The sequence below is a fragment of the Ambystoma mexicanum genome, chromosome 3p (assembly GCF_040938575.1).
Source record: "Ambystoma mexicanum isolate Mex_15411 chromosome 3p, UKY_AmexF1_1, whole genome shotgun sequence".
Taxonomy (NCBI): Eukaryota; Metazoa; Chordata; class Amphibia; order Caudata; family Ambystomatidae; genus Ambystoma; species Ambystoma mexicanum.
The window spans coordinates 156,929,035-156,952,579 of NC_090925.1; the positions used below are offsets into that span (position 1 = coordinate 156,929,035).

General features: G+C 43.6%; 1 protein-coding gene across 1 annotated transcript in view; it reads left to right on the forward strand.

The window, feature by feature from the left end:
* The window catches only part of LOC138580188 (alpha-2-macroglobulin-like), a 450,387-nt gene that overhangs the window by 127,079 nt on the left and 299,763 nt on the right, over positions 1-23,545 (forward strand). The window contains exons 6-11 of the mRNA XM_069650526.1: positions 34-202; positions 8,164-8,248; positions 9,928-10,051; positions 16,838-16,952; positions 18,615-18,724; positions 21,109-21,270. Of these exons, the coding sequence (XP_069506627.1) occupies positions 34-202; positions 8,164-8,248; positions 9,928-10,051; positions 16,838-16,952; positions 18,615-18,724; positions 21,109-21,270 (765 nt within the window). The remainder of the gene's footprint in view (positions 1-33; positions 203-8,163; positions 8,249-9,927; positions 10,052-16,837; positions 16,953-18,614; positions 18,725-21,108; positions 21,271-23,545) is intronic.

The window sequence follows — 23,545 nt, forward strand, 5'->3', positions numbered from 1 at the left end:
ATGATGAATAACCCTGGAACATTCTCCTTTCAGGATCCACAGAGGAACCGTGTGGGCCAATGGCGGGATGTGGAGACTACAGGCGGCATCGCACAGCTGTCCTTTCCACTGGCCTCAGAACCTTTACAGGGAGTGTACAAAGTCGGGGTGCAGAGGAGTCAAAAGTCTCCAAAGGAGTATCCTTTCAGTGTGGAGGAGTATGGTAAGGAACATTGGGATTAGAGCAGAACCCTAGACAGACAAAAGGGTTTGTTGAGGTGTAAGGGTAGGAATGTATGGCAAATTCTAGTGGGCTCTGCAAAGCAAGGTGGGGTGTTAGCCTCCGGGAGGCATGCAAAGGCCTTAGGCCAGCGGGACGGCATACGAAGGCATTAGGGCCACCAGGACGGCATACAAAGTCCTTAGGCTACCAGGACGGCATACGAAGGCCTTAGGCCACCAGGAAGGCATACGAAGGCCTTAGGCCACCAGGACGGCATACCAAGGCCTCAGGCCAGCAGGACGGCATACAAAGTCCTTAGGCCACCAGGATGGCATACAAAGTCCTTAGGCCAGCAGGATGGCATACCAGGGCCTTAGGCCACCAGGAAGGCATACGAAGGCCTTAGGGCCACCAGGACGGCATACAAAGGCTTTAGGCCAGCGGGACGGCATACGAAGGACTTAGGCCACCGGGACGGCATACAAAGGCCTTAGGCTACAAGGACGGCATACGAAGGCCTTAGGCCAGTAGGTCGGCTGTCTGATTATTCGTGTACCCCAGCAGCATTGAGTTTGCAGGGGTGCATATTATGCCCCTGGGAGTGAGGAAAGAGCTCTCTAATGTTCACTGATGTGAGCACATATTTTAATAAATCCCTATATCGTCTATGGGATGTTGTGTGAGGTAAAGGAAGTCTAATGCAGAGGCAGATTAGGGGAGAACTGTAACCTACATAGTGATGGCAAGGGACACTAAGGGACCTTTAGGGTATATAGAGATCAAAGGCATACGGAAAGGGAAATTTAAGGTTTAAAAGGATGGCAGGAGTAGACAAGAGAAAGGTAGGGTATAGGGAGATGGAAGGCATACAGAAGGAGAAAAGTAAGGCACATAGAGAAGTCAGGAGTCCAGGAAGAGAAATCTAGGGTACATACAGATGGGAAGATTACAGAAGGAGAACGGTAAGGTGTATAGAGATTCCAAGAGTCAATTATGGGAACATCGGGCTATACCGAGGTGGGAGGCATAGGGAAAGGGAATTCTGATGCATGTAGAGATGGCATGAGTAAAGCAAGAGAACAGTAGGGAAGGCCGAGATGGGAGTCATAGGGATAGGGAATTGCAATGCATGTAGAGATGGCATGAGTATAGCAAGAGTACAGTAGGGCATGCCATGATGGGAGGCATAGGGAAAGGTAATTGCAATGCATGTAGAGTGGGCATAAGTACAGCAAGAGAACAGTAGGGCAGGCCAAGATGGGATGCATAGGGATAGGGAATTCTAATGCATGTAGAGATGGCATGAGTACAACAAGAGAACAGTAGGGCATGCCGAAATGGGAGGCATAGTGAAAGGGAATTGCAATGCATGTAGAGATGGCTTGAATAAAGCAAGAGAACAGTAGGGCATGCCGAGATGGGAGGCATAGGGAAAGGAAATTGTAATGCATGTAGAGATGGCATGAGTACAGCAAGAGAACAGTAGGGCATGCCAAGATGGGATGCATAAAGATAGGGAATTGTAATGAATGTAGAGACGGCATGAGTAGGGCAAGGGAACAGTAGGGCATGCCGAAATGGGAGGCATAGGGAAAGGAAATTGTAATGCATGTAGATATGGCACGAGTACAGCAAGAAAACAGTAGGGCATGCCGAGATGGGATGCATAGGGATAGGGAATTGTAATGAATGTAGAGACAGCATGAGTACGGCAAGAGAACAGTAGGGCATGTTGAGATGGGAAGCATAGGGAAAGGAAATTGTAATGCATGTAGAGACGGCATGAGAACAGTAGGGCATGCTGAGATGGGAGGCATAGGGAAAGGGAATTGTAATGCATGCAGAGATGGAATGAGAAAAGTAGGGCATGTCGAGATGGGAGGTATAGGGAAAGGGAATTGTAATGCATGCAGAGATGGGATGAGTACAGCAAGAGCACATATTTTAATAAATCCCTATATCGTCTATGGGATGTTGTGTGAGGTGAAGGAAGTCTAATGCAGAGGCAGATTAGGGGAGAACTGTAACCTACATAGTGATGGCAAGGGACACTAAGGGACCTTTAGGGTATATAGAGATCAAAGGCATACGGAAAGGGAAATTTAAGGTTTAAAAGGATGGCAGGAGTAGACAAGAGAAAGGTAGGGTATAGGGAGATGGAAGGCATACAGAAGGAGAAAAGTAAGGCACATAGAGAAGTCAGGAGTCCAGGAAGAGAAATCTAGGGTACATACAGATGGGAAGATTACAGAAGGAGAACGGTAAGGTGTGTAGAGATTTCAAGAGTCAATTATGGGAACATCGGGCTATACCGAGGTGGGAGGCATAGGGAAAGGGAATTCTAATGCATGTAGAGATGGCATGAGTAGAGCAAGAGAACAGTAGGGAAGGCCGAGATGGGAGTCATAGGGATAGGGAATTGCAATGCATGTAGAGATGGCATGAGTATAGCAAGAGTACAGTAGGGCATGCCATGATGGGAGGCATAGGGAAAGGTAATTGCAATGCATGTAGAGTGGGCATAAGTACAGCAAGAGAACAGTAGGGCAGGCCGAGATGGGAGGCATAGGGATAGGGAATTGCAATGCATGTAGAGATGGCATGAGTATAGCAAGAGTACAGTAGAGCAGGCCGAGATGGGAGGCATAGGGATAGGGAATTGTAATGCATGCAGAGATGGAATGAGAAAAGTAGGGCATGCCGAGATGGGAGGCATAGGGAAAGGGAATTGTAATGCATGCAGAGATGGGATGAGTACAGCAAGAGCACATATTTTAATAAATCCCTATATCGTCTATGGGATGTTGTGTGAGGTAAAGGAAGTCTAATGCAGAGGCAGATTAGGGGAGAACTGTAACCTACATAGTGATGGCAAGGGACACTAAGGGACCTTTAGGGTATATAGAGATCAAAGGCATACGGAAAGGGAAATTTAAGGTTTAAAGGGATGGCAGGAGTAGACAAGAGAAAGCTAGGGGTATTGGGAGATGGGAGGAATCCAGAAGGAGAAATGTAAGGTATATAGAGAAGTTAGGAGTCCAGGAAGAGAAATCTAGGATGGGAAGATTACAGAAGGAGAGCAGTAAGGTGTATAGAGATAGGGAATTCTAATGCATTTAGCGATGGGATGAGTACAGCAAGAGTACAGTAGGGCAGGCCGAGATGGGAGGCATAGGGAAAAGGAATTGTAATGCATGTAGAGATGGGATGAGTACAGCAAGAGCACAGTAGTGCAGGCCGAGTTGGGAGGCATAGGCAAGGGAATTGTAATGCCTGTAGAGATGGCATGAGTACCGTGGGAGGCTTGCAGCGTGAAAACTGCAATGTATATAGAGATGGTGAGAGTCCAGTAAGAGAATATTAGGGGATATAAAGATGATGATAGGAGAAATAATAAGAGAACACTATAGCATATGTGGATAGAAGGACTATAGCAAATGAACACCACAGTATGCTTAGATGGCAGATGCATTCATATGGTAGGAATATGCAAATGAACACTAAGGTATATTTTATTTATTTATTTATTTCTATTTATATAGCGCACAGACAGCCCAGGGGCATTGCGCTGTTACTTGCAGGAACTTAGTTACAGGGGGTACAGGATTGGTAGCAGTCATTGGCACATTATGATTGCTACAAACAGATTAATCATTACAGCTCATGCATCTTTGGTTATTACATTACAGACAGTTTATTGGCATGGAACTGGGAGGAGAACAGTTCAAGAACACTGATGTTTACTGAAATTTGAAGCATAGGGCAGAAGAAAACGAAGGAATATAGACATGGTAGGAATACTTAAGGCCAACACAGGTATATAGGAGTGGCATGTCGTAGGGAAAAAGAAAGCTGTACAAGTAGCGGAAAAAGCAATGTTTAGATGGTTCTACATGGTTTGTTCGTGCCATTTTGTCAGGGGTGTATGTTCGCAATTCTTTCTTTGCAAAGCAGTTCCTTGCAAATAAAATGTGGGGCAAGACCACTGCAACACCCACCACATCACCAAACCATCATTAAATACCTAAACCCACCCGCCATATTTGTTTGCAAGGAAATGTGTTGCAGAATTGCAAACAAGTGGGCATGGACCAAATGTGCCTTCGATGTAATGGGCATAAACGGTTTAGAAACCCCTACGGACATCATCACGAGTGTGGCGGTAACGGTAACAATAGGTTAAGGAATTAGGGCCTATTTGTAAAATTGTGAAAAGGCCCCTGAAGTTTAACATAGAAATTATTGAGCATTATGTTGTCATCCACACCTAAATGAAGCCCATATGCCTAGTAAATACCCTTTAACTCTGAAAAACCCATGCAACCTTGGGGTTCCATGCTATTAAATTGAACATAGGCATAGCAAAAAGACGTCAGTTTTGAACTAGTATTTCTACTATGTCTATGGTGCAAGTAGCCCATTGCACAGTTATACTGGGGAAAATGCTGGCATGTTGCGGCAAAGCCCTCATAGGTTTATCTTTACAGGTGCAACTGCTCGCATAATGCGGCAACTAAACCATCACACGTCTGCCCTTAAAGGGCAAATGCTGGCATTTTGATGCAAAGCAATCACAGGTGTGTCCTTACAGGGATGAAATGCGGGCCCTATGTTGCAAAGCCATCACCGTTGTGTCCTAAGAGGGGCAAATGTTGGTAAAATGTGGGGCAATTCATCACTTGTGAGTCCTCACAGGGGCAAATGCTGGCAATATTTGGGCAAAGCCATCACGGGTATGTGCTTAGAGGGGTGACATGATGGCATTTTGGTGCAAAGCAATTACAGGTGTAATTTAAGGTGGGCAAATACTGCCAATATTTGGGCAAAGCCATCACGAGTATATGATTACAGGGGTGAAAAGAGTGCATTTTGGTGCAAAGCAATCACAGGTGTCATCTAAGATGGGCACATGCTGGAAATCTTTTGGCATCACCATAACAGATGTGTTCTTACGGTGCCAAATACTGTCAATATTTGGGCACAGCCATCATGAGTGTGTTCTTATACCGGCAACACTGGCATGTTCGTTTGTTTTCTGCGCTGCATAGCTGCATGTGCTGCAACTATCAAGGCATCTATGTGCTTATCTGCATGCATGTTTCATGGTTGATCGTGTGTGCTGTTCCCTGTTTCTCTTTGCCCTTATTTCTTCACACTGAAATATCATCCAATGAAAGACATTGCACCTTCTCAGTGACTAGAAATACAACATAACCAGCAATTTAAAAGGTCAATATTTATACATTACATTATTTGGCGCCCACTGGTGGCATAATTGCTTGGACTTCATGTCGTGAAGGCAATCCCGAGTGCTTCCCTTCAGTGCAGGAACAACCAGACATGTGGGGTGGGGACCAAAACAAGGCGTATCTGATACCCTCCTTCTCACGTCCTTTCCTCTGCAGGGCACAAACAGATCAGAATGTGTAACGTTGTGACTTAAATAATTATGCCAGTAGCTGCATGTTCTTTACTGTACATAATCCATGCCCCTCCACAATGCAGGCAATGACTGTGCCCACAGTATTGGCCTTTGCAGTTGTTTGTTGCATTCTGCATCTATAGGCACACATTTGTATCAGCCCAAGTTGTAGGTCCAGTCGCCGTGTGTCCTTATTAGGTGAGGTGTTGGCCTCTGCAGCCTGATGGAATACGCCCATCATTTTACATGGGCATCCGAGGCACAAAGCCCACAGCCTATACATGCGGCTACATCTCTCTAGCATCGGCATGGCAGCATCAATAATGTTACCACATCCCTTCAAATCCCAATTACCCACGGCCGCCAATGGTGCTCGGACTGTACCACTCTGACATAGAATGCAGACATACATGGCAAAGAGGGCATCAACATTCACTTAAACCTGCTAGTTAGTGAAGCAAGGAAGATCTAGCAGTGTGAAGTCCACGTGCAGATTTCAGACTATGAAATATATGAGCAGCAATAAATGCCTTAGAACTTACCTCTGGGACAGCTGAAGTAGCTGCTCAACTGCTTAATTTTCATGCATATATTATCCCATCCAACCAGGGAAGGCCCCCCGTTGCGAAATATTGAAATACCCCAAGAGCTCCATATGCAGGGACTCCTGTGGTTGTTTCAGCATAACAGGGACCTTCTCGTAGATGAAATCCCATTTTCTGATTTCAGCATCGAGCCGCCTTTCAAACTCTTTAACCATTTCCACTCCAACCAACAACACACACCCTATCAAGAGGAAGGGTCAGAGAGACAGAAAGAGAACGCAAGAAAGTGGGAAAGAATATCAGCGAGGGAGGCAGAGGGGGATTTATGAAGGTGGAATAGAACAAAAGACAGATAGAGCGATACAGGAGATAAGATAAAGAGTGTTATGGAGAGGTTGACTGACAAGGATGAATGACTAGAGCAAAAGAGAAGGACATGGATGAAGGAGAAGGACGAGGATGAAGAAGACTGATGAACAAGGATGAAGGGCTAAGAAGAAGGACTAGGATGAAAGATGGCTAAAACGACAGAGGAGGACAACCGAGAATTACTTGGGTGAAGGAAAATGACAAGGATGAAAGAGAGGGACTAGTATGATGAAGACAGACACAGCAAAGATGATCAACTAGGATGTACAACTAGGATGAAGGAGAAGAATTATGGCAAAGGTGAAGGATTAGGACTAAGGACAAGGATGGATGAGAAGAACTATGGTAAAGGAAAAAGACTAGGATGAAGACCTGCGATAAGGTAGAAGTACCAGGATGAAGGAGAAGGACGAAGTCCAAGGAGCAGGACTAGGACTAAGGACAACACTGAAGGTGGAGTAGGCTGAAAGTAATGGACAAGGACAAAGGAGAAGGATTACCACAAAGAACTGGGATGAAGGGGGAGGACTGGGCTGAAAAACAGAACTAAAGGAGAAGGAAAAGGATGGATGAGAAGGACTAGGATAAAATAAAACTGATCTGAAGGAGAAGGACAAGGCTGGTTTGAGGAGGACTTTGGCAAAGACAAAAGGCTAGTAGGAAGACATGCGATTAAGTAGAAGAACTATGATGAAGGAAAAGGATGAGGTTGAATAAAAAGGACTAGGACTAAGGACTAGAATGAAGGAGGATTAGGATGAAGGAAAATGACATGGACAAAGGCGAAGGAGTAGAAAAAAGGAAGGATCAAGTACATTGGAGAAGAACTAGGATTAATGAATAGTACCAAGGAGAAGGACCAGTAAGAAGGACTAGGATAAAGGAGACTGACTGGGATGAAGCACTGCACTGAAGGAGCAGGACTAGGATGGGTTTCGAAGGACTAGGATTGAAGTCGAGGATGAAGGTGAAGGATGGGTACTAAGAACTCTGACAGAGGAGCAAGTGTACAATCAAGGTGAAGAACTATGATGAAGGAAAAGGCCATAGAACAAGAATTAGAACAAAGGATGTGGATTATGTTAAAGGGTGGGAATGAAGTGGAATGTCTATGATGAAGGAGAATAACTAGAATGAAGGAGTAGGAAAGGTATGATGGAGAAGGAAAAGGATGATATAGAAGGATTAGGGAAATTGAAAACATTTTCATTGGATGTACTAAAATAAATGACAATCTATGATACAGCCAACATAAGCCTATAGCATTTCCATATGTCATACCAAGCATATATTGTGTTTCTCACCGCCCTTCCCCTAAAAATAATGCTTGTAGCTTTACAGAAATACCACATGGCATATTCTTCTGTATAACAATTACCACCGACCCAGGCAAACTCCTCTTAATGATGCAGATCTCAAGAATTACAGCATGCGGTGATGGGCAGTGCTGCATGCAGTAATGTGTTAAGTAAATTGGCTGAAGTAATAACGCAGGCCTTAGCAGTAGAGTAATGTACAAGGGCACCGCTGGGCTTGCTTCAGCTGAGCTGCAGCCGTGCTCGTTGAGGAAGCTAATTTATAGGAGCAGTAATGCAGGGACATTAACGCTCTCTTTACCTTCACAGTTTTACCAAAGATTGAAGTTGTCACCACAATGCCCAAGACGCTCACCATCCTGGATGAAGAATTTAAAATGACGGCTTGTGCCAAGTGAGTGAACCAAAATAAAGTATATTGTGCAGGCGATGAAGGTGTGTTTAAGTCTTCACGACTTCACGACCATTGACCCTTCTCCCCCACAGAAGGGCTTCGATATGTTCAACAGTCAATGAGTCGTCTCCGTGCTCATGGATCTACTCAGAGGTGGGAGTAAGGGGCGCTGGAGCTTTCATACACCTTCACCTTTTTGAAATATTCTTTGGAGCAACAAAACGCTGACATTTAGGGGAACATTCAATCTACCCACTGTCTCTCTTCAACATAATTGGCAACTCTGATGCGGTATAAGAACCATTTAAATATATAAGTAAAGAGCGTGAATTTCAGTCTCCAAACCTATTGAATCAAGGCCCCTCTTGGAAGGTATCCTCTCAACATTTTAGAGGTGATCTTTGGGTTTCCCTTATATTCTTTGTCTATGGGGGATAGCATGACTTATTCACCCTGGTCACTCTAAAGAGGGATCCTCATTCTGGGGGTTTGGTACCCCTCTCCCCCTCTCTATGAATTTCCCCCTCCAGGAGTAAGAGCTGATTTTTGCGGCTTCCCCTCACATGTACTTGTTGGCCTCCTTATGGTCAGGTTGATTGTATTGGTCACAGACGGGGGACCTTGTTAAGTAGTTGGCCTCCTTATGGTCAGGTTGATTGCACCGGTCACAGACGATGGACCCTGTTAAGTAGCTGGCCTCCTTATGGTCAGGTTGATGGTATTGGTCGCAGAACGTGTACACTGTTAAGTAGTTAGCCTCCTTATGGACAGGTTGAGTGCATTGGTCGCAGATGATGGACCCTGTTAAGTAGTTGGCCTCCTTATGGTCAGGTTGATTGCACTGGTCGCAGACGGTGGACCCTGTTAAGTAGTTGGCCTCCTTATGGTCAGGTTGATTGCACCGGTCACAGACAATGGACACTGTTAAATAGCTGGCCTCCTTATGGTCAGGTTGATTGTATTGGTCGTAGAGGGTGGCCATGTTAAGTAGTTGCCCTTCTTATGGCCAGGTTGATGGTATTTGTCACAGACTGTGGACACTCTTAAGTAGTTGGCCTCCTTATGGACAGGTTGATTGCATTGGTCGCAGATGGACCCTGTTAAGTAGTTGGCCTCCTTATGGTCAGGTTGATTGCACTGGTCGCAGACGGTGGACCCTGTTAAGTAGTTGGCCTCCTTATGGTCAGGTTGATTGCACCGGTCACAGACAATGGACACTGTTAAATAGCTGGCCTCCTTATGGTCAGGTTGATTGTATTGGTCGTAGAGGGTGGCCATGTTAAGTAGTTGCCCTTCTTATGGCCAGGTTGATGGTATTTGTCGCAGACTGTGGACACTCTTAAGTAGTTGGCCTCCTTATGGACAGGTTGATTCCATTGGTCGCAGACGATGGACCCTGTTAAGTAGTTGGCCTCCTTATGGTCTGGTTGATTGTATTGGTCGCAGACGGTGGACCCTGTTAAGTAGTTGTCCTCCTTACTGGAGAGATAAGAAAGGATTTGGAGTTTGACATGAATGTCCCTCATGCAGTAGATTCATAGAATTCTGATCCCCACACAAGCTTAAATATTACTAAAATAGAAATATGAGAGTCCATGGGGATAGTTGGCTAGTATTGCATCTCCTCCGATGCCGCTGAATGCGTAACCTACTTCGGTTTCTGCTCTTCTTCTCGGTAGGTACACCTATGGGAAGCCGGTGCCAGGGGTCATGAAAGTCAGCGTCTGCAGGAAGTATCGCCAACGCTATAGCAACTGTTATGGGAAGGAGTCGCAGGCTGTCTGTGAGGATTACTCCCGAACAGTGAGTACACTTTCCACATTTTTTAAATATATATTGAACATTTTTACAGTTTAACAATGTTGGGTTAAGAAAAAGTATAGGTGATAAAAGCAACATGTGAGAAAAAGTCCATAAAATGATCAGATACGAGCATAAACTGTGGCTGGGGCAGAGGCGATCATATCTGGGGACCAGAATGCGGTTAAATTGGGAGCGAGGCCTCAGGGCAGCAGGAAAGGGCAGTATAAAGTTGGCATGGGCAGAAAGAGGTTTGACCACTGGAAGAAGGCCTGATCCTCTGTTTACATACCCTGTTGCTGTGCCATAGTAAGTAATTAATGCCCCCAACCTGTTTGGCTACAAGGAACTAGGCTGCTGGTGATTCTACCCACTCCCCCTGGCTCACTGCTTCTACTCACTCGCACTGGCCCACTCCTTCTACCCACTCCCCCGGCCCCCCTCCTGAGTAGGTTCGGGTAGTCGAACGTGCCATGTGCATAAGTGTGGTTGGAAGTGCCTGCACCTGAAGGGATAGGGAATACCTGAGTAATCCCATAAGAAGAACAATCGCCAGTTATAAACATGCACTAAAAAGATTCACAAACAGCAGGGTAAGTATGTGTGTGTTCTCATGTCAGGGACTGTATTACAGCTGGGATCTGAGTAAGAGTGCTGAGCACCAATAACATTGCAGTGAGTCAAACCGTGAAGGAAATGCTTATCATAGAGTTATCTTTACATAACATTCCCTACACAGACACATAGAAAACTCCCTTTATTGTATATTCACTTGCACTCACTTATTAGCAGTAAACTAGCTGCAGGCGGACAAAAAACAAATGATGGGGCAAGTATTGCGGTGAACGTAAAACCGGCAGTCATGTGGCAGTAATTCTGCTACCGCTGCATTATCGCACCACCGTCCAACAAGTTTGGAGGTATAGAGGAAGACTTGCCTCAAGGAAAAAGCTGGAGACAAATCTTCTTTATTACTGCCAAAGATCGACATATTTACCTCACTGTAATTCCCCCGGCTGTAAATCTGCCAAAAGTCTTCATGGAGTCCTATGAACTCCAAAAATGGGGAATACCCACCATTCGGAATACAACAGTAAATCCACAGGTCCGAGTGGTGGTAACGATATCCCATTTCGGCAGTAATTTGGCAGATTTACCCCCAAATTACCATCAAACTCGGAATGAGGCCCATTGTCTTTCTTTGGTGCAAGTTGTTATGCAAAGGTAGACCCTTCCGGGCAAGGCCCTGCAAGGATTCCATCCTCTGGGTAGCGAGGGTCTGGGCCAGAAGGCAGGAATGATTTGAATCATCAACCTACCCTAAAATGAGGGCAGGCGGACGTACAATGCTCTCTGCTACGAGAGCCTTGCTCCTACTCTCAGCGACTGTTTAAAGGCTCCAGCAATGAGTCACAGCAAAGTTTCCAGATGACACGAGTCCTCTCTCCAGCAAGGATGTACTACCTCATTATGAGTTTGGCGGTAATTCGGCAGTAAATCTGCCAAATGAATGCTCATTTAACGTTACTGCCACTCGGTCACACGACCTTACCACAGGATTATGGGAGGTGTTAGGGCAGTTTAATTCCCTATTTCTGGAGTCCATGGGACGCCATAGGGGTTTTTGCGCATTTACTGTGAGCGGTAATTCCGCAGATGTAAATCTGCTGATTCTGATAGGAAAAGTGGAGTATTTACCTGAAGTTTTTTGCTGGAGGTGAATCCTCCACTTTTCCTCCAAAGTCAGAATTTGACATTGTGGTAGAATTGACAGTAAATCCATTATTACCAAAAAAAGTTGCAGTAACAGAATTACCGCCACTTTTTTACTGCACCATCAAACTCGTAATAGTTCTGCAGGGGATGGGCCTCAAGGAGCCTAGGAGGCGCTGATCGCCACAGTGATAGCAACTGCACTGACATGCCCTGTGGCCCTACGGAGTCCACGTCCACCGAAGCACTGATAGTAATGACACAGGCTCCTGCAAAGAGCTGGCAACACAGTAAGGGGAGAAGGCGAGCAGTTAGATGTTTATGTTTAGTGCCCTGGAAATATTATTTTCGTAAAATGGAGATACAAGTTAAGGAGGAACCATCTGTGACTGGAATAGAGATGCTTCACTCCCCCTCTTCTGCCCCGTCTACCTGTTGATTCCTCTTCCTGCTCAAACCCCCCAACATTAGCAGAGACCACCTGCCTACAAATAGAAGGGGAGCTGACATGGGGTGAAACCACAGGAAGGGAACATAAAGAGATTCAGCTCATTAATAGTACTTTACACATGAACACATTGCATTGGCTAAGCATGCTTATATATGTAAGGTGTGTTCTGGATATATGTGTTTTTGTACATATGCTTAACCTATGAAACATGATCTTTGGAGGTCAGGATTTACTACTTATATTTACTTACTTTAATAGGGGTACCTGTCAAACATTGCACCCCCAGAGCACTACCCACATCAGGGATTATTTTATACTCAAGGCAACAAAATGGGGGATGCCTCTTATGTACTGGTGTTTCTTCCCTTCTGGGATGCCTCTTATGTACTGGTGTTTCTTCCCTATTGGGATGCCTCTTATGTACTGGTGTTTCTTCCCTTCTGGGATGCCTCTTATGTACTGGTGTTCCTTCCCTTCTGGTACAACGATACCTATATCTTTCAGGACGGGGCGTCCTGATAGTGACATATCTGATGGATTTCAGATGAGGGGCTAACACAATATGGCCAGTGAGGTCTGATCTATAAGCCCTGTAAGTGTAGACCTCAGAACCTGAACTGAGACGGAGGGGAGGACGGGTAGCACCGTAGTATTCACATGGCCCCAATGTGTAAATAATGCAATATAGGCCCACACCTTTCAGAAGAAAAGTGGGCCTGTGGCAAAGGACCATGGAATGAAGCTACGACATAATGTTAAAAACGGTGAGACCTCCAGGTCACCACTGTTCTATGAAACAGACCGATCAATACAATCTTTTCTAAAGCTGTACCCCACCATGAGAGTCTTGTGACTGGTGCTATCCAGTCAATTCTTTCACTGTCAGTTTCTAGCTGTCAAACATAGCATGGACATCATGGGTAGTCCACATCACTCGTTTATAGCAGTTAGAAAAGAGGAGGAGTAGCAATAGACATGAACTATTGGGGGTAATTGAGGAACAAAGACGGAGTATGGGAGGGGAAAGCAAGTAAAGAGATGGTAGAAAAAGGGAAGGTGGGGGGAATAGACAGTAGACTTAAAGTGAGCCACACAGAGGCGCAGAGAGTCTGAAACATGGCCACGCAGAGAGGGTGGGGTGAGTTGTGTGATTTGGGAACCAGATGCTAGTCTACGTATGGGAAGAGGTGAACGCCGCAGCTACCAAGAGGGTCGGGGGAAAACACCAGGAACAATAGTATATCCCACTGTAAGATTGCCCCGAGCAATGACTGCTCAATGCTGATCTCCACTGATGAACAATGTGGACTGGTGTATGTTAGAGGAAAGTGTGTCTGATCATGAAACCACCTTCACAATGTTAATACTGAAGCTCAACAAGTAACTGGTCTGGGTGAATTCCTGCCAGAATTCAATATCAAATACTGCAGCACTATCCCCCTACTTCCAAAGGCAAGTGGGACCATGACATTAAGGCAACAAGACATGCCCAGTGGACACAGCCATAGACCTTGGACACCTTAAGATACAACCCGCAAAGGGACATCAACATCTGCTTTGATTATTGGTCAATCTCGCTTTCTTACTATTAACCTTAAGTTCCTAACTTCCATTTTCCCTCTGAGATCCCAAAACAATTGGGAAAAAGCCAGAACAGTTTATGAACTTTCAACATTTTCAATATATACAAGTATATACAGTGATGTTGCCTGATCACAAGAAGGCACTTGGTTCATAAACAGGCTCTCTCTACAGAATATCATGAATACGATTTTTGTGCACAAACTGATTTTCCAATATAATACAGCTTTATAGACCTTGGGAGTGGTCATTATCAGGCAATACTGACCCACCCCCATGTTATGACACAAGGCAAAACAGATGGCCATATGCTGAGAAGGGTAATTATCCCAAGCAATAAGGAATCCTCTTGGAAAATATTTTCCAATTTTATATAGAATTTGAAAAGATATAGGTAGGAGAAATTTTGGTTTTCCAGTCCTCGACTTCTATCAGAAGTCGTATGTTCCTCATCAATATTTCAGATGTGTTAAGCTCTAGAGACATGGGAAGACAGTGTGATATGAACATCTGTAATCTTGAAATGCAGTAGGCCCCTTCCATGGGAAATACATGAGGCCCAGAATAAATGTACTCATGTTGCAGACCCGCAGTTATCTGTTGTCTACTTCAGTCAAGGGAAATAGTTTTTTGTGAAATCACCAATAATTGAAAGCAAAAAGTTTTAACTCAATAATAAAGCATTTCTTTGAAGAACGTGGATATCCTCCGGAAGGGGCTACCTAGCTCTAGTGTGGGGCAGTCGTGCAGACACATCTCAATCAGTCAAACTTGAATATAGGATTCCGGAAAGTGAATACCTGAGGCTCCACTCGCTGGGAGAAGGACTACCTCCATAGGATCACTTTCAGGCTAGCAATCTACACACAATACCATCAATATACAACGTGAACATGAGCAGATTTTATTTGGCCCTGTCATCATCCTTAATAAAGTTGCATTTACAGAGAATATGTAGAACTAAGGAATACTTGGTTGCACGGCCACGTTATAATTATAAAAGAATCAATTTAGATGACAGCCGTCATCAACTGCTCTGATTTGTGAGGCTGTCTAAAGAAAAGGCTATATTTCTGTAATAATTGTACTCCATTGTTCATGAAATAACAGCGCTTAGTTATTGACAGTAAACCCTGATATGGAGAAAAAAAGCGTTCATCAAATCAAAGGTTCTCCACCACTAACGCTCCTAAACCTTTACAGATCTTGGTTGAAAATTCCCTACGGCTTAAGGGAATTGTTTTGTAGAGCACAGCTGGCAGAACAATACAATATCATATCCTGATTATGAAAAGTGAAACCTTAGGTGTCCTACCTGCTTAATCTCAGTGAAGTGCTGGTGCTGATGAAGGCAACACATCCACCAATAACAACTTTCCATATGTTTACAGATGTGTAAGGGCATTTTGAATGGTTTTATAGTGAGGTGTTATTTTGCTCACCATCTTCATTATCCATGCATAACCTCCTCTGCTTTTCTTTTTGTCTACCTTTCTGTTTGAGGTCTTTTGTTTAATTGAAAGGGGATATTTCAGAAAAAGCCAGTTGCAAATTCTCCAACGATCACCTTAGTTTTAGTTACTAGTAAGGCCTAATGTGTGAATATGCTGATGAGCTGTACCGATAACTAATTGCAAGCAATGTTTTGCATTGTATCATTAAGCTATTGTTTGTTATTGATACTTTAGATCAAGTTGAAATTGTTTACCCTATTTCCAAAGCCTTGGTTCAATTTTGAATAAAACGATAATATGTAAAATATAGCAATTTGTAACTAAAATGTCGATGAATCTGAAAATCCTTAACAGACTCCTTCGTGGACATGTGGAAGGGTATAAGCCGTAATGCAGATCTCTCCATGTGGACAAAATGGTTAATGTCTTAGAGAAACCACGGCTATCTTTGGAGGACCGTGAAGAAATCAGGGATAACTCGATTTGTCTAAGATTATAAAAACAAGTTGGGGAGGACTGGGCTGAATGTGTGAAACAGTTGATATCAAACGGGTAAATTGCAATGTAAAGGCCACGTAGCAGCAGCTCCTGTACCTTCTAACTGACGTTATCATAGGACAGTGCATTGAACAATTTTTAAGGTATTTGGATTGAGCAATTGTGTATACAAATCTAGCATATAAAAAAATCTAACCGTGAAAGGTGGTGTCTCTCTTAGTAGGAAATTGTGCCATGCATAGTTGAAATTAATCAACTGCATTTATTCAGTATTCTGTGTGAACATGGGTATGTAAGACTGTAATCATTCAGGCTCACCAGCATCAGGGATTCTGGCCTATGCAAGACTCTTTTCATCAACCTTACAAGCTGCACTGATTGCGTATAAAGCAGGTAGGGTACTAATGCTGCAAGAGTCAAACTCAGGATGGTAATCCCCTTAACAATAATTAAGTGTGCCCTTATGTCATGAGCTAGGAGCCTTCAACCTTTGGTTCTATACATGTTTTGGACTACAAGTCCCATCAGACCAACCGTGCAAATTCAAGGTGAAGGGTCATGGCAGTTGTAGACCAACCATCTGGAAAGTTGGAGGTTACTGGCCCCTGTCATAAGTGATATGAATGTAACTGAAACAGGTTTTGCTAAAGACAGACGTGGAATGCACTAATGAAATTGACACTGATGTCAGAAGAAGTGATGTTGCACAAGACAAACAGCAGTGTACACGGATGGAGTGAGTTCATGTTCAATAAGACACCAGAAGGTCTGGTCAATATTTGCACTCTTTCTCCAGTGGTGAAGGGCGGGAGCAGGTCCAAAGCTCTTATTCTTAGCTAATAGTTAATAAAATGCTTTTAGGCACAAACACAATCTTTCTGAAGACTAACCTGTAATGTTCTCTCATTCACTTGCGTTGCATAATAGCTTCTGCCGTGTCACCTTTTGTTGGGTAATGATGCACCTGCAGGAATTCGACAGGTGTCTTCCTGTGTGGGAAGCTCAAGTCCATCATAGTTGAGCGCTTATGCTGACAAAACACGATCTATGTGAACATGTTAAAACATTAAACATCAATACTCATCTTTGCAGGTGGATAAGAATGGGTGCTTTCATGAAGTGGTGCCAACCAAAGTATTCCAGATGAAGCGTTCTGGTTATGAGGATGAAATCAAGGTCACCGCCACAATGGAGGAGGAGGGGACAGGTACTGTAAACCTTATGAAAACAGAAATCTCACGTTGTAGAATGCAAACTGTTTGAAATTGGGGTCTCATTTTGAATTTGCCGGTATCCTGGTGGTAATTCCAGGCTCTCAGTCCAGCGGTATCACTGCCAGATTAGGAGTGCTGGTAACGGTAATACTGGTGGCGGTAGTACTGGCTGTCTTTTGCCGGTGGGGTGGAGGAATTACCCAGTGAGACTATGAGTTCCAAATGACTTAGAATATTACAATGTAGTTTGCCCTAGGAAATGTGGACGTCTAAACAAACAGCATCAATTTGTGAAACTAGTGCCAATTGGGGTGGCAGAACTATGCAGATGGAACACTTCTAACTTAATTTATTTATTGTAATGTGATACAGTTTTAAACAAATTAAAACTTTACACATTTAACACATAAACTCAGCAAAGAGCAAGATATTAGTTACATTACTTGCTTGATAGTCAATACATGAATTGGTCAGATGTCAAGTAATCAATTCAGCAAGCTTTCTCGTATAGCTACAAAGTACATCATGAATGCATTGATAAATAAAGAAGAAGACACATTAATCAACAGATCACCCAAACAGAAGGTACGCAAGAGGGAAAAATGATGTTCGATTAACCAACCAAGCCTAAGAGAGATCATTAGGTTCAGAGAGAGGTAGGATACCTCCTACTGGTCACAGCTGCTCATTTGTTTTACTGCAATAGACCAGATATTAAACAGTGCAATATGAAGCCTAGAGTTAAGTGTGTTAATGCAATAGTGCCAGAACTCATTAGATCCCAAATGGTCAATTTTGTGCACATACATTCCAAAATATTTGGAATAATAATGGGTCATTAGTGGGCACTGTGTTAACACGTGTCTTGCGGTTTCGGGATTAGTTACAATACCAAATATTCTGCAATTTCTTATAGAATCTCTAGACACTTCGTCCCAAGGTCTGTTTGATAAAGTGGGTAAACAATTGATGTGCATCAAAATAATTAAACGTCTCAGCGCAGGGGAGGGACAGAGATTGAGGTACAGTTGGCTTTTCTTGAAAGTATAGAGGACATAAGTCACAAAACTATAGCTTCTCACAGTAGCCAAGTGCCTGTAGTTCTCCTGCCAGTCCCAAAGCGAAATAGACTTATGGAGATGATAAAACATCGTTTGATTATCTTGGCCCCAACATGGGGACCAGCCGCTTACCTCACTGAGCGTCAACATATCTTTCTCCAGTTTAGACTGTTTACTGGCTCTCATGGCATCTTTTGCACATTTCAGTAGAGGGTTAGTAGGATAATTCTTAATCTTGATGTATAACTCGGCTCTCTTGCGTAATACTATGGATTTAAGGGAAAGGAGCCCCAGTTCTAATCTCAATGTTGCAATAGGGATACATTGGGGAAGACCTAGTATACGTCTCCAAAATTTCCCCTCCAGGAGCTGAAGCCAGTCTAAATTCAAGTTAATCAATGATTCAAGGCCATAAATGACCATAGGTATAAAGCACTGCAGATAAAGTTGTCTTGCACCCCAAATAGAATAACCACTCTGCTCCTGGGTAAATCTGCAGATCTAACTTAATGCGCATAGTCAAAGAGTTTGCTTTGCTGCAGTGTTCCAGTGATGAGATGTGGTCATGTCAATTTCCTCCATTTTCTCACTCAGGCGTTGAGATCATTGGTGAGGGCTCCAGCAAGATCAGCAACAACATTGGCAAAGTGAGCTTCCTGCACGTGGACCCCTACTTCAGGAAAGGACTTCCTATTCACGGGCAGGTAGGTATCAGAATTCCAGCTACCAGAGTCTTAATATTATCCTGTAGCAGGGAGCCTCTCCGGAATCATCCCTGAGAACAGGTTTACCTTTGTGGCGGGGAAAGAGAATACCATTCTGCATTCATACCATTTAACCGTGTGAAAAATATCAGCCACAATGCGCCAACCATGCATTGTTACATTGCCACAAAGTTCTGGACATGTGTTTGGCTGCCTTGGTCTGGTTCAATTCACAATGTGCGCAACATAGACCGCTCCCGCTCCATCCCTTATGATGGCTTTCTGTCTCAGTTGGATGCCGTGCAGCGAGGACAGACACAATGGACCATGGGTATCTTCCATGGAGACTAATGGACTCTGAGTGCATCCCATCTGTATTATCCCATGCAGGCATCTAGAGCCTGTGAGCAAAGCATTGCCCCTGTCTCTGTTGCACATCGTGCGGGAAGTCCGACTCGATGGACCACGAGTGCCCACTTTCAGTATGTCACTCTAGCCATGCTTGGTACATGCTGTGCTTTACTGGGATGAACACACCTGGTGCATCAAGATCATTGTGTCTCTTTTCAGTGCCACAGATTAATAACCTGCCACGTGCACTGCGCACAAAGAGTGTAAGCAAGATGGTCTCCAAGCCTCTTTTGTCTCTGTGTTAAAATGAATCTAAGGACACATTCAGTGAGGCCTAAGTCCCTCTTATTTAGATGATGATGCACTATACATTATGCATAAGCTTTATGAAGCATAATCTCCTTTTTCTTTAAACCAATTTATTAACAGAAGAAATCAGTGTCACAAAGAGATACAATAGACAATTATCCATACAAATATATTGAAAAAAATAATAATAATAACATTCATTAAAAAAAAGTTTTAAAAGAAATAAAAATAATAATAATAATAATAATAATAATAATAATAATAATAATAATAATAATAAATAAAAGGGGGCAGAAAAGGTGTGATGCAAAAGTCAAAAAGCAATAGCAATTCAGAATATTGACCTGAAAACAACCTTCTAGAAAACTTTGGCATAGCAACAAACCAAGAAGCAAAAGACATGAACATTATAATGAGTATATTGAAACATGCATGTCTACTTATCTGAATACAGGTAAACTCGACACAGGAAGCTCCAAGGACTGGCTAACCCTTATCCAAAAAGGCCTTCCATATTTTATCAAAAATACGTCCTTCCCCATTCACAGAATATATCACATTTTCAATATTGCTTGTGCGATACATCTCCTCCATCCACATGTTCAACGTCGGGTGAACATCTGATTTCCAATTTCTCAGGATCAGTTTTTTCGCCATCATGGCCCCACGTAAAATCCATGTAATCTGATGTTTCCCTAAGTCGTCCAGCATGGTGGATTCCCCCAGTATTAGAGTCTCAAAGTCAAATTCCAAATCTGCATTGACAAACTATGGAACACATGCAATGGGAGTGTCACAGGGTGAGGATTTTCTGGTCGGATGTGACAAGTATGATGAGCATAATCTCCTTCTATCTCTGTTATACCACACGGTGAGGGTAAGCATGATGGAACATTACTCACTTCTCACTCTATTGTGCTACCTCCTGGGAAACAGACCAAATGAGGTCTGTTGCTCTACCTTATGGTTACAGCATGTACTGGTGACAGACTTAGTGGACCAAGAGTCACTTCTTTATCATTCCAGGCCACGTGCATTGGACAGACACCATGAGTCATTGACTCTGCCACATTTTCAAGAAGAACAGACTCAATAAACAGCAAAGCCCCTTTGATTCTGTTACCAAATGAGGATAGAAGGGAAAGCTCAAAGCATGTGGAGACTCTTTGGCATCTGTATGATCAAGCGTGGCCTTTCTATGTCTGTACTACTCATGTGGCGGGAATATACTGAATGGACCAGACTTCTTTCAGTTTCTATCCCACACATAGACCAAGATTCTCTTCTGTCTCTGATGCAGCTTTCAAGCTGAATTGACACGATAAGTCACACCTGTGTATGCAGCTGGGGGCACGGGAGAGCCAAGGAACACCATGAATGATGCTCCCCCCTTCCACAATGTAGAGGGGGATCCACTTGATGGGACCATGAGTCCATCCTGTCCTTAGTTTACCACATAGAAGACAGGCAGGATGTGCAATGAGTCTCCAGTATACTATTTAATGTGAGAAATGGAATTAGGTTGAAAAATTGGGGTGCAAAAGCACAGGCTTTAATGCAACTTTAATGTTTGTTCATTGTAACTCCTCCGAACAAAACCAACCCGCGAAAATTGACTGACGATGCAGATCCTTCTGGTTTTCACCAAAGAGGGTTCCATTTCCTGGCACTGGAGGCCAATCCCAAAAACCTTTCACTTCCCTTCTTCCCTTCTTCCTGCACAGGTACAATTTGTGGACTCCTCCGGGGCTCCCATTGCCAACGAGACGGTGTTCGTTTACGGAGGGCGTGACAACAGCGACATAAACTGCACCACAGACCAGGAGGGAAAAGCTTCCTTTGCCATCGACACCTCCTCTCATAGCAGCCTTTCTGTTCACCTACGGGTAAGGAAGCACCCAAAACCAGAAGTGGGTGAGGGGTCAGTGGGGGGGGGTGGGGAAAGAGGATTTAACTAAGGAAAACAGATTTATTTGTCAAAGCTGAAACAGTTCAAAGGGACAGGAAAAGACTGGCTGATCCGCCTAGTGGTCAAACTCCACATCATCATGGTCACTACACTCGGTTTACCCCTAAGTGGTGGCTCTTATGATGCAGAATCTATACATGTTTTTGTATCTCCCTTCTGAACCTCTCCACTAAATGTGACATAAATATGGTAAGTGGACCAAATAAATTCCTAGGCACCGAAACCATGCAGTGCGTATTAGGCTTCTTGGCACAGGGCGCCCTGTTGAGTTAAGGTGGAAAACAAAGCTCTGTTCTACAGTTTACAAATTGAAAGATATTATTCTGCCACTGAAACAAAACAAATTAGACTCAAATGAGTGGAAACAGATGTGCACATATTGATATCTTTCTCAATAATTAATACATCTTACTGCTATGCACACAAACACGCAAACACACACATGCATGCACACACACACACATACACACACATGCACACACTCACACATACATAAACTAAACAGTTCACCTTTGAATTAATTTAAAGAACATGATATGAGCTTCACCTGTGACATACCTGAAGCTTTTTGAGAAATTCTAAAAAAAACATTGCAATTTCAACTTTGGTGTAATCGTATTTTTGGGACTTGAGACGGGTTAAGAGAAATTGGGTTTTTACTGAAGTCAGCAATTCTTGCCAATTACCAACAGTGCCAGAATGTCCATGGCCTAACTCTACCTAAGAAAGGTATCCATATAGAGCAATTACATAAGTGAGGCCACAGGATGCTGATCCACCTTGAGGTGCAGTGGAGGCTCTGTGAGAGCTGGCCTTTGTCAGTGGACAGCGCCAAGAGTCACGTTTGCAGGCAGTCAGAGCTATACAAGTGCATTACACAAACATTCATACATACATTCTGAGAGACAGGCATCTACATAGGATTAAAAGATCAAACCACAGCTACAGTGCTAATGTGGAAATACGGTTTGGGTATGTTTGGCCGAATTTGTTTTGACCGCGGCAAACTGACCGCAACTTATTTGCTCAGGGCCCAGGGTTGGTATCTTGCAATATATGTGACCAAATTGCCCGAAGGCCAAATCACCCATGCAAAATTCAACCAAATTGGTCATTAGGTCAATTGTTTTAGGTCAAAAAGGCTAATATCGGAAATACAGAGTAAGGAATGTGTTAGGGTAAAGGTCAGGCGTAGATCGTGAACAGCCCAGGAGAATGGTTTCATCCTTTTGGGTGTTCTAACTTACCAATGGTGAGTGGCTAATGGCATGCAACCTTTTCATGGGATCTCCTCCTTTCTCTGGAAGGAGTTGCTGAAATCTAGCAGTTTAGTTTTGCTTCCATTTCTCCAGCCAGTAATAATGTATTCAAAGGTGTCCCATCGTTCAGTCCTATCGAGAGCCGCTAAAATGCATAGCGTGTTCCTGAGTATAAATTCCCCCTCTATCTGACACTTTGCAGGGCCCTAGTCTGGTGACACACATGTCATCTCCGTGCCATTGGTGAGGCTAGACTGCTGTGCACCACAAAATAACAAGCTGCTTAAGCATTGGTGTAATTGCATGCAGAGCTGATTTTCCTGTACCCCAATTGCAGACAGGACACCTGAAACATCCGAATCTGTTAGTTTTGTGCAATTTTCATTTGTTTATCCACAAGAGTCCAGAGATCAGCGAACACCACTAATGTCTTTCTTTTTGTGTATTAGATTCTGCATCTCTCTTTCTTAACCCGTCCGCCCTTCTTTCACTGGATAAGACTCTTCCACATTTGATCCTAAAGTTATTTGAAAAACGTGTCAACACTCAAGTGTGAATTGAAGTGAAAACCCATCAGTATTAAGGCTGACACATAAAGTCGATTCTACCTTTTGCAAACAGTGGGTCTGAAGCAGGGGTCAACATTTCAAATTGCAAACTACTAGCCAGGCATACAAAGTCACTAGTCCCTTCAAGCCTCCGCATGCACACATAATTCCATTTCATACTTGCCAAGAGTTAATTTTCACAAACCAATGGCTAGTGACGAGTGCATACTTTGAGGCCTGTCATAAAGATGCTGTTTCGCCATTTTTGCAATAACAAATTGTTGATGAATGTACCCAACGGTAATGCATGATGGATAGAAAGTGTCCAGATTGATGCCATGTGAGCTATTTGTTGCACAGTCGTGGGTGATTGTGCACCTTCTGT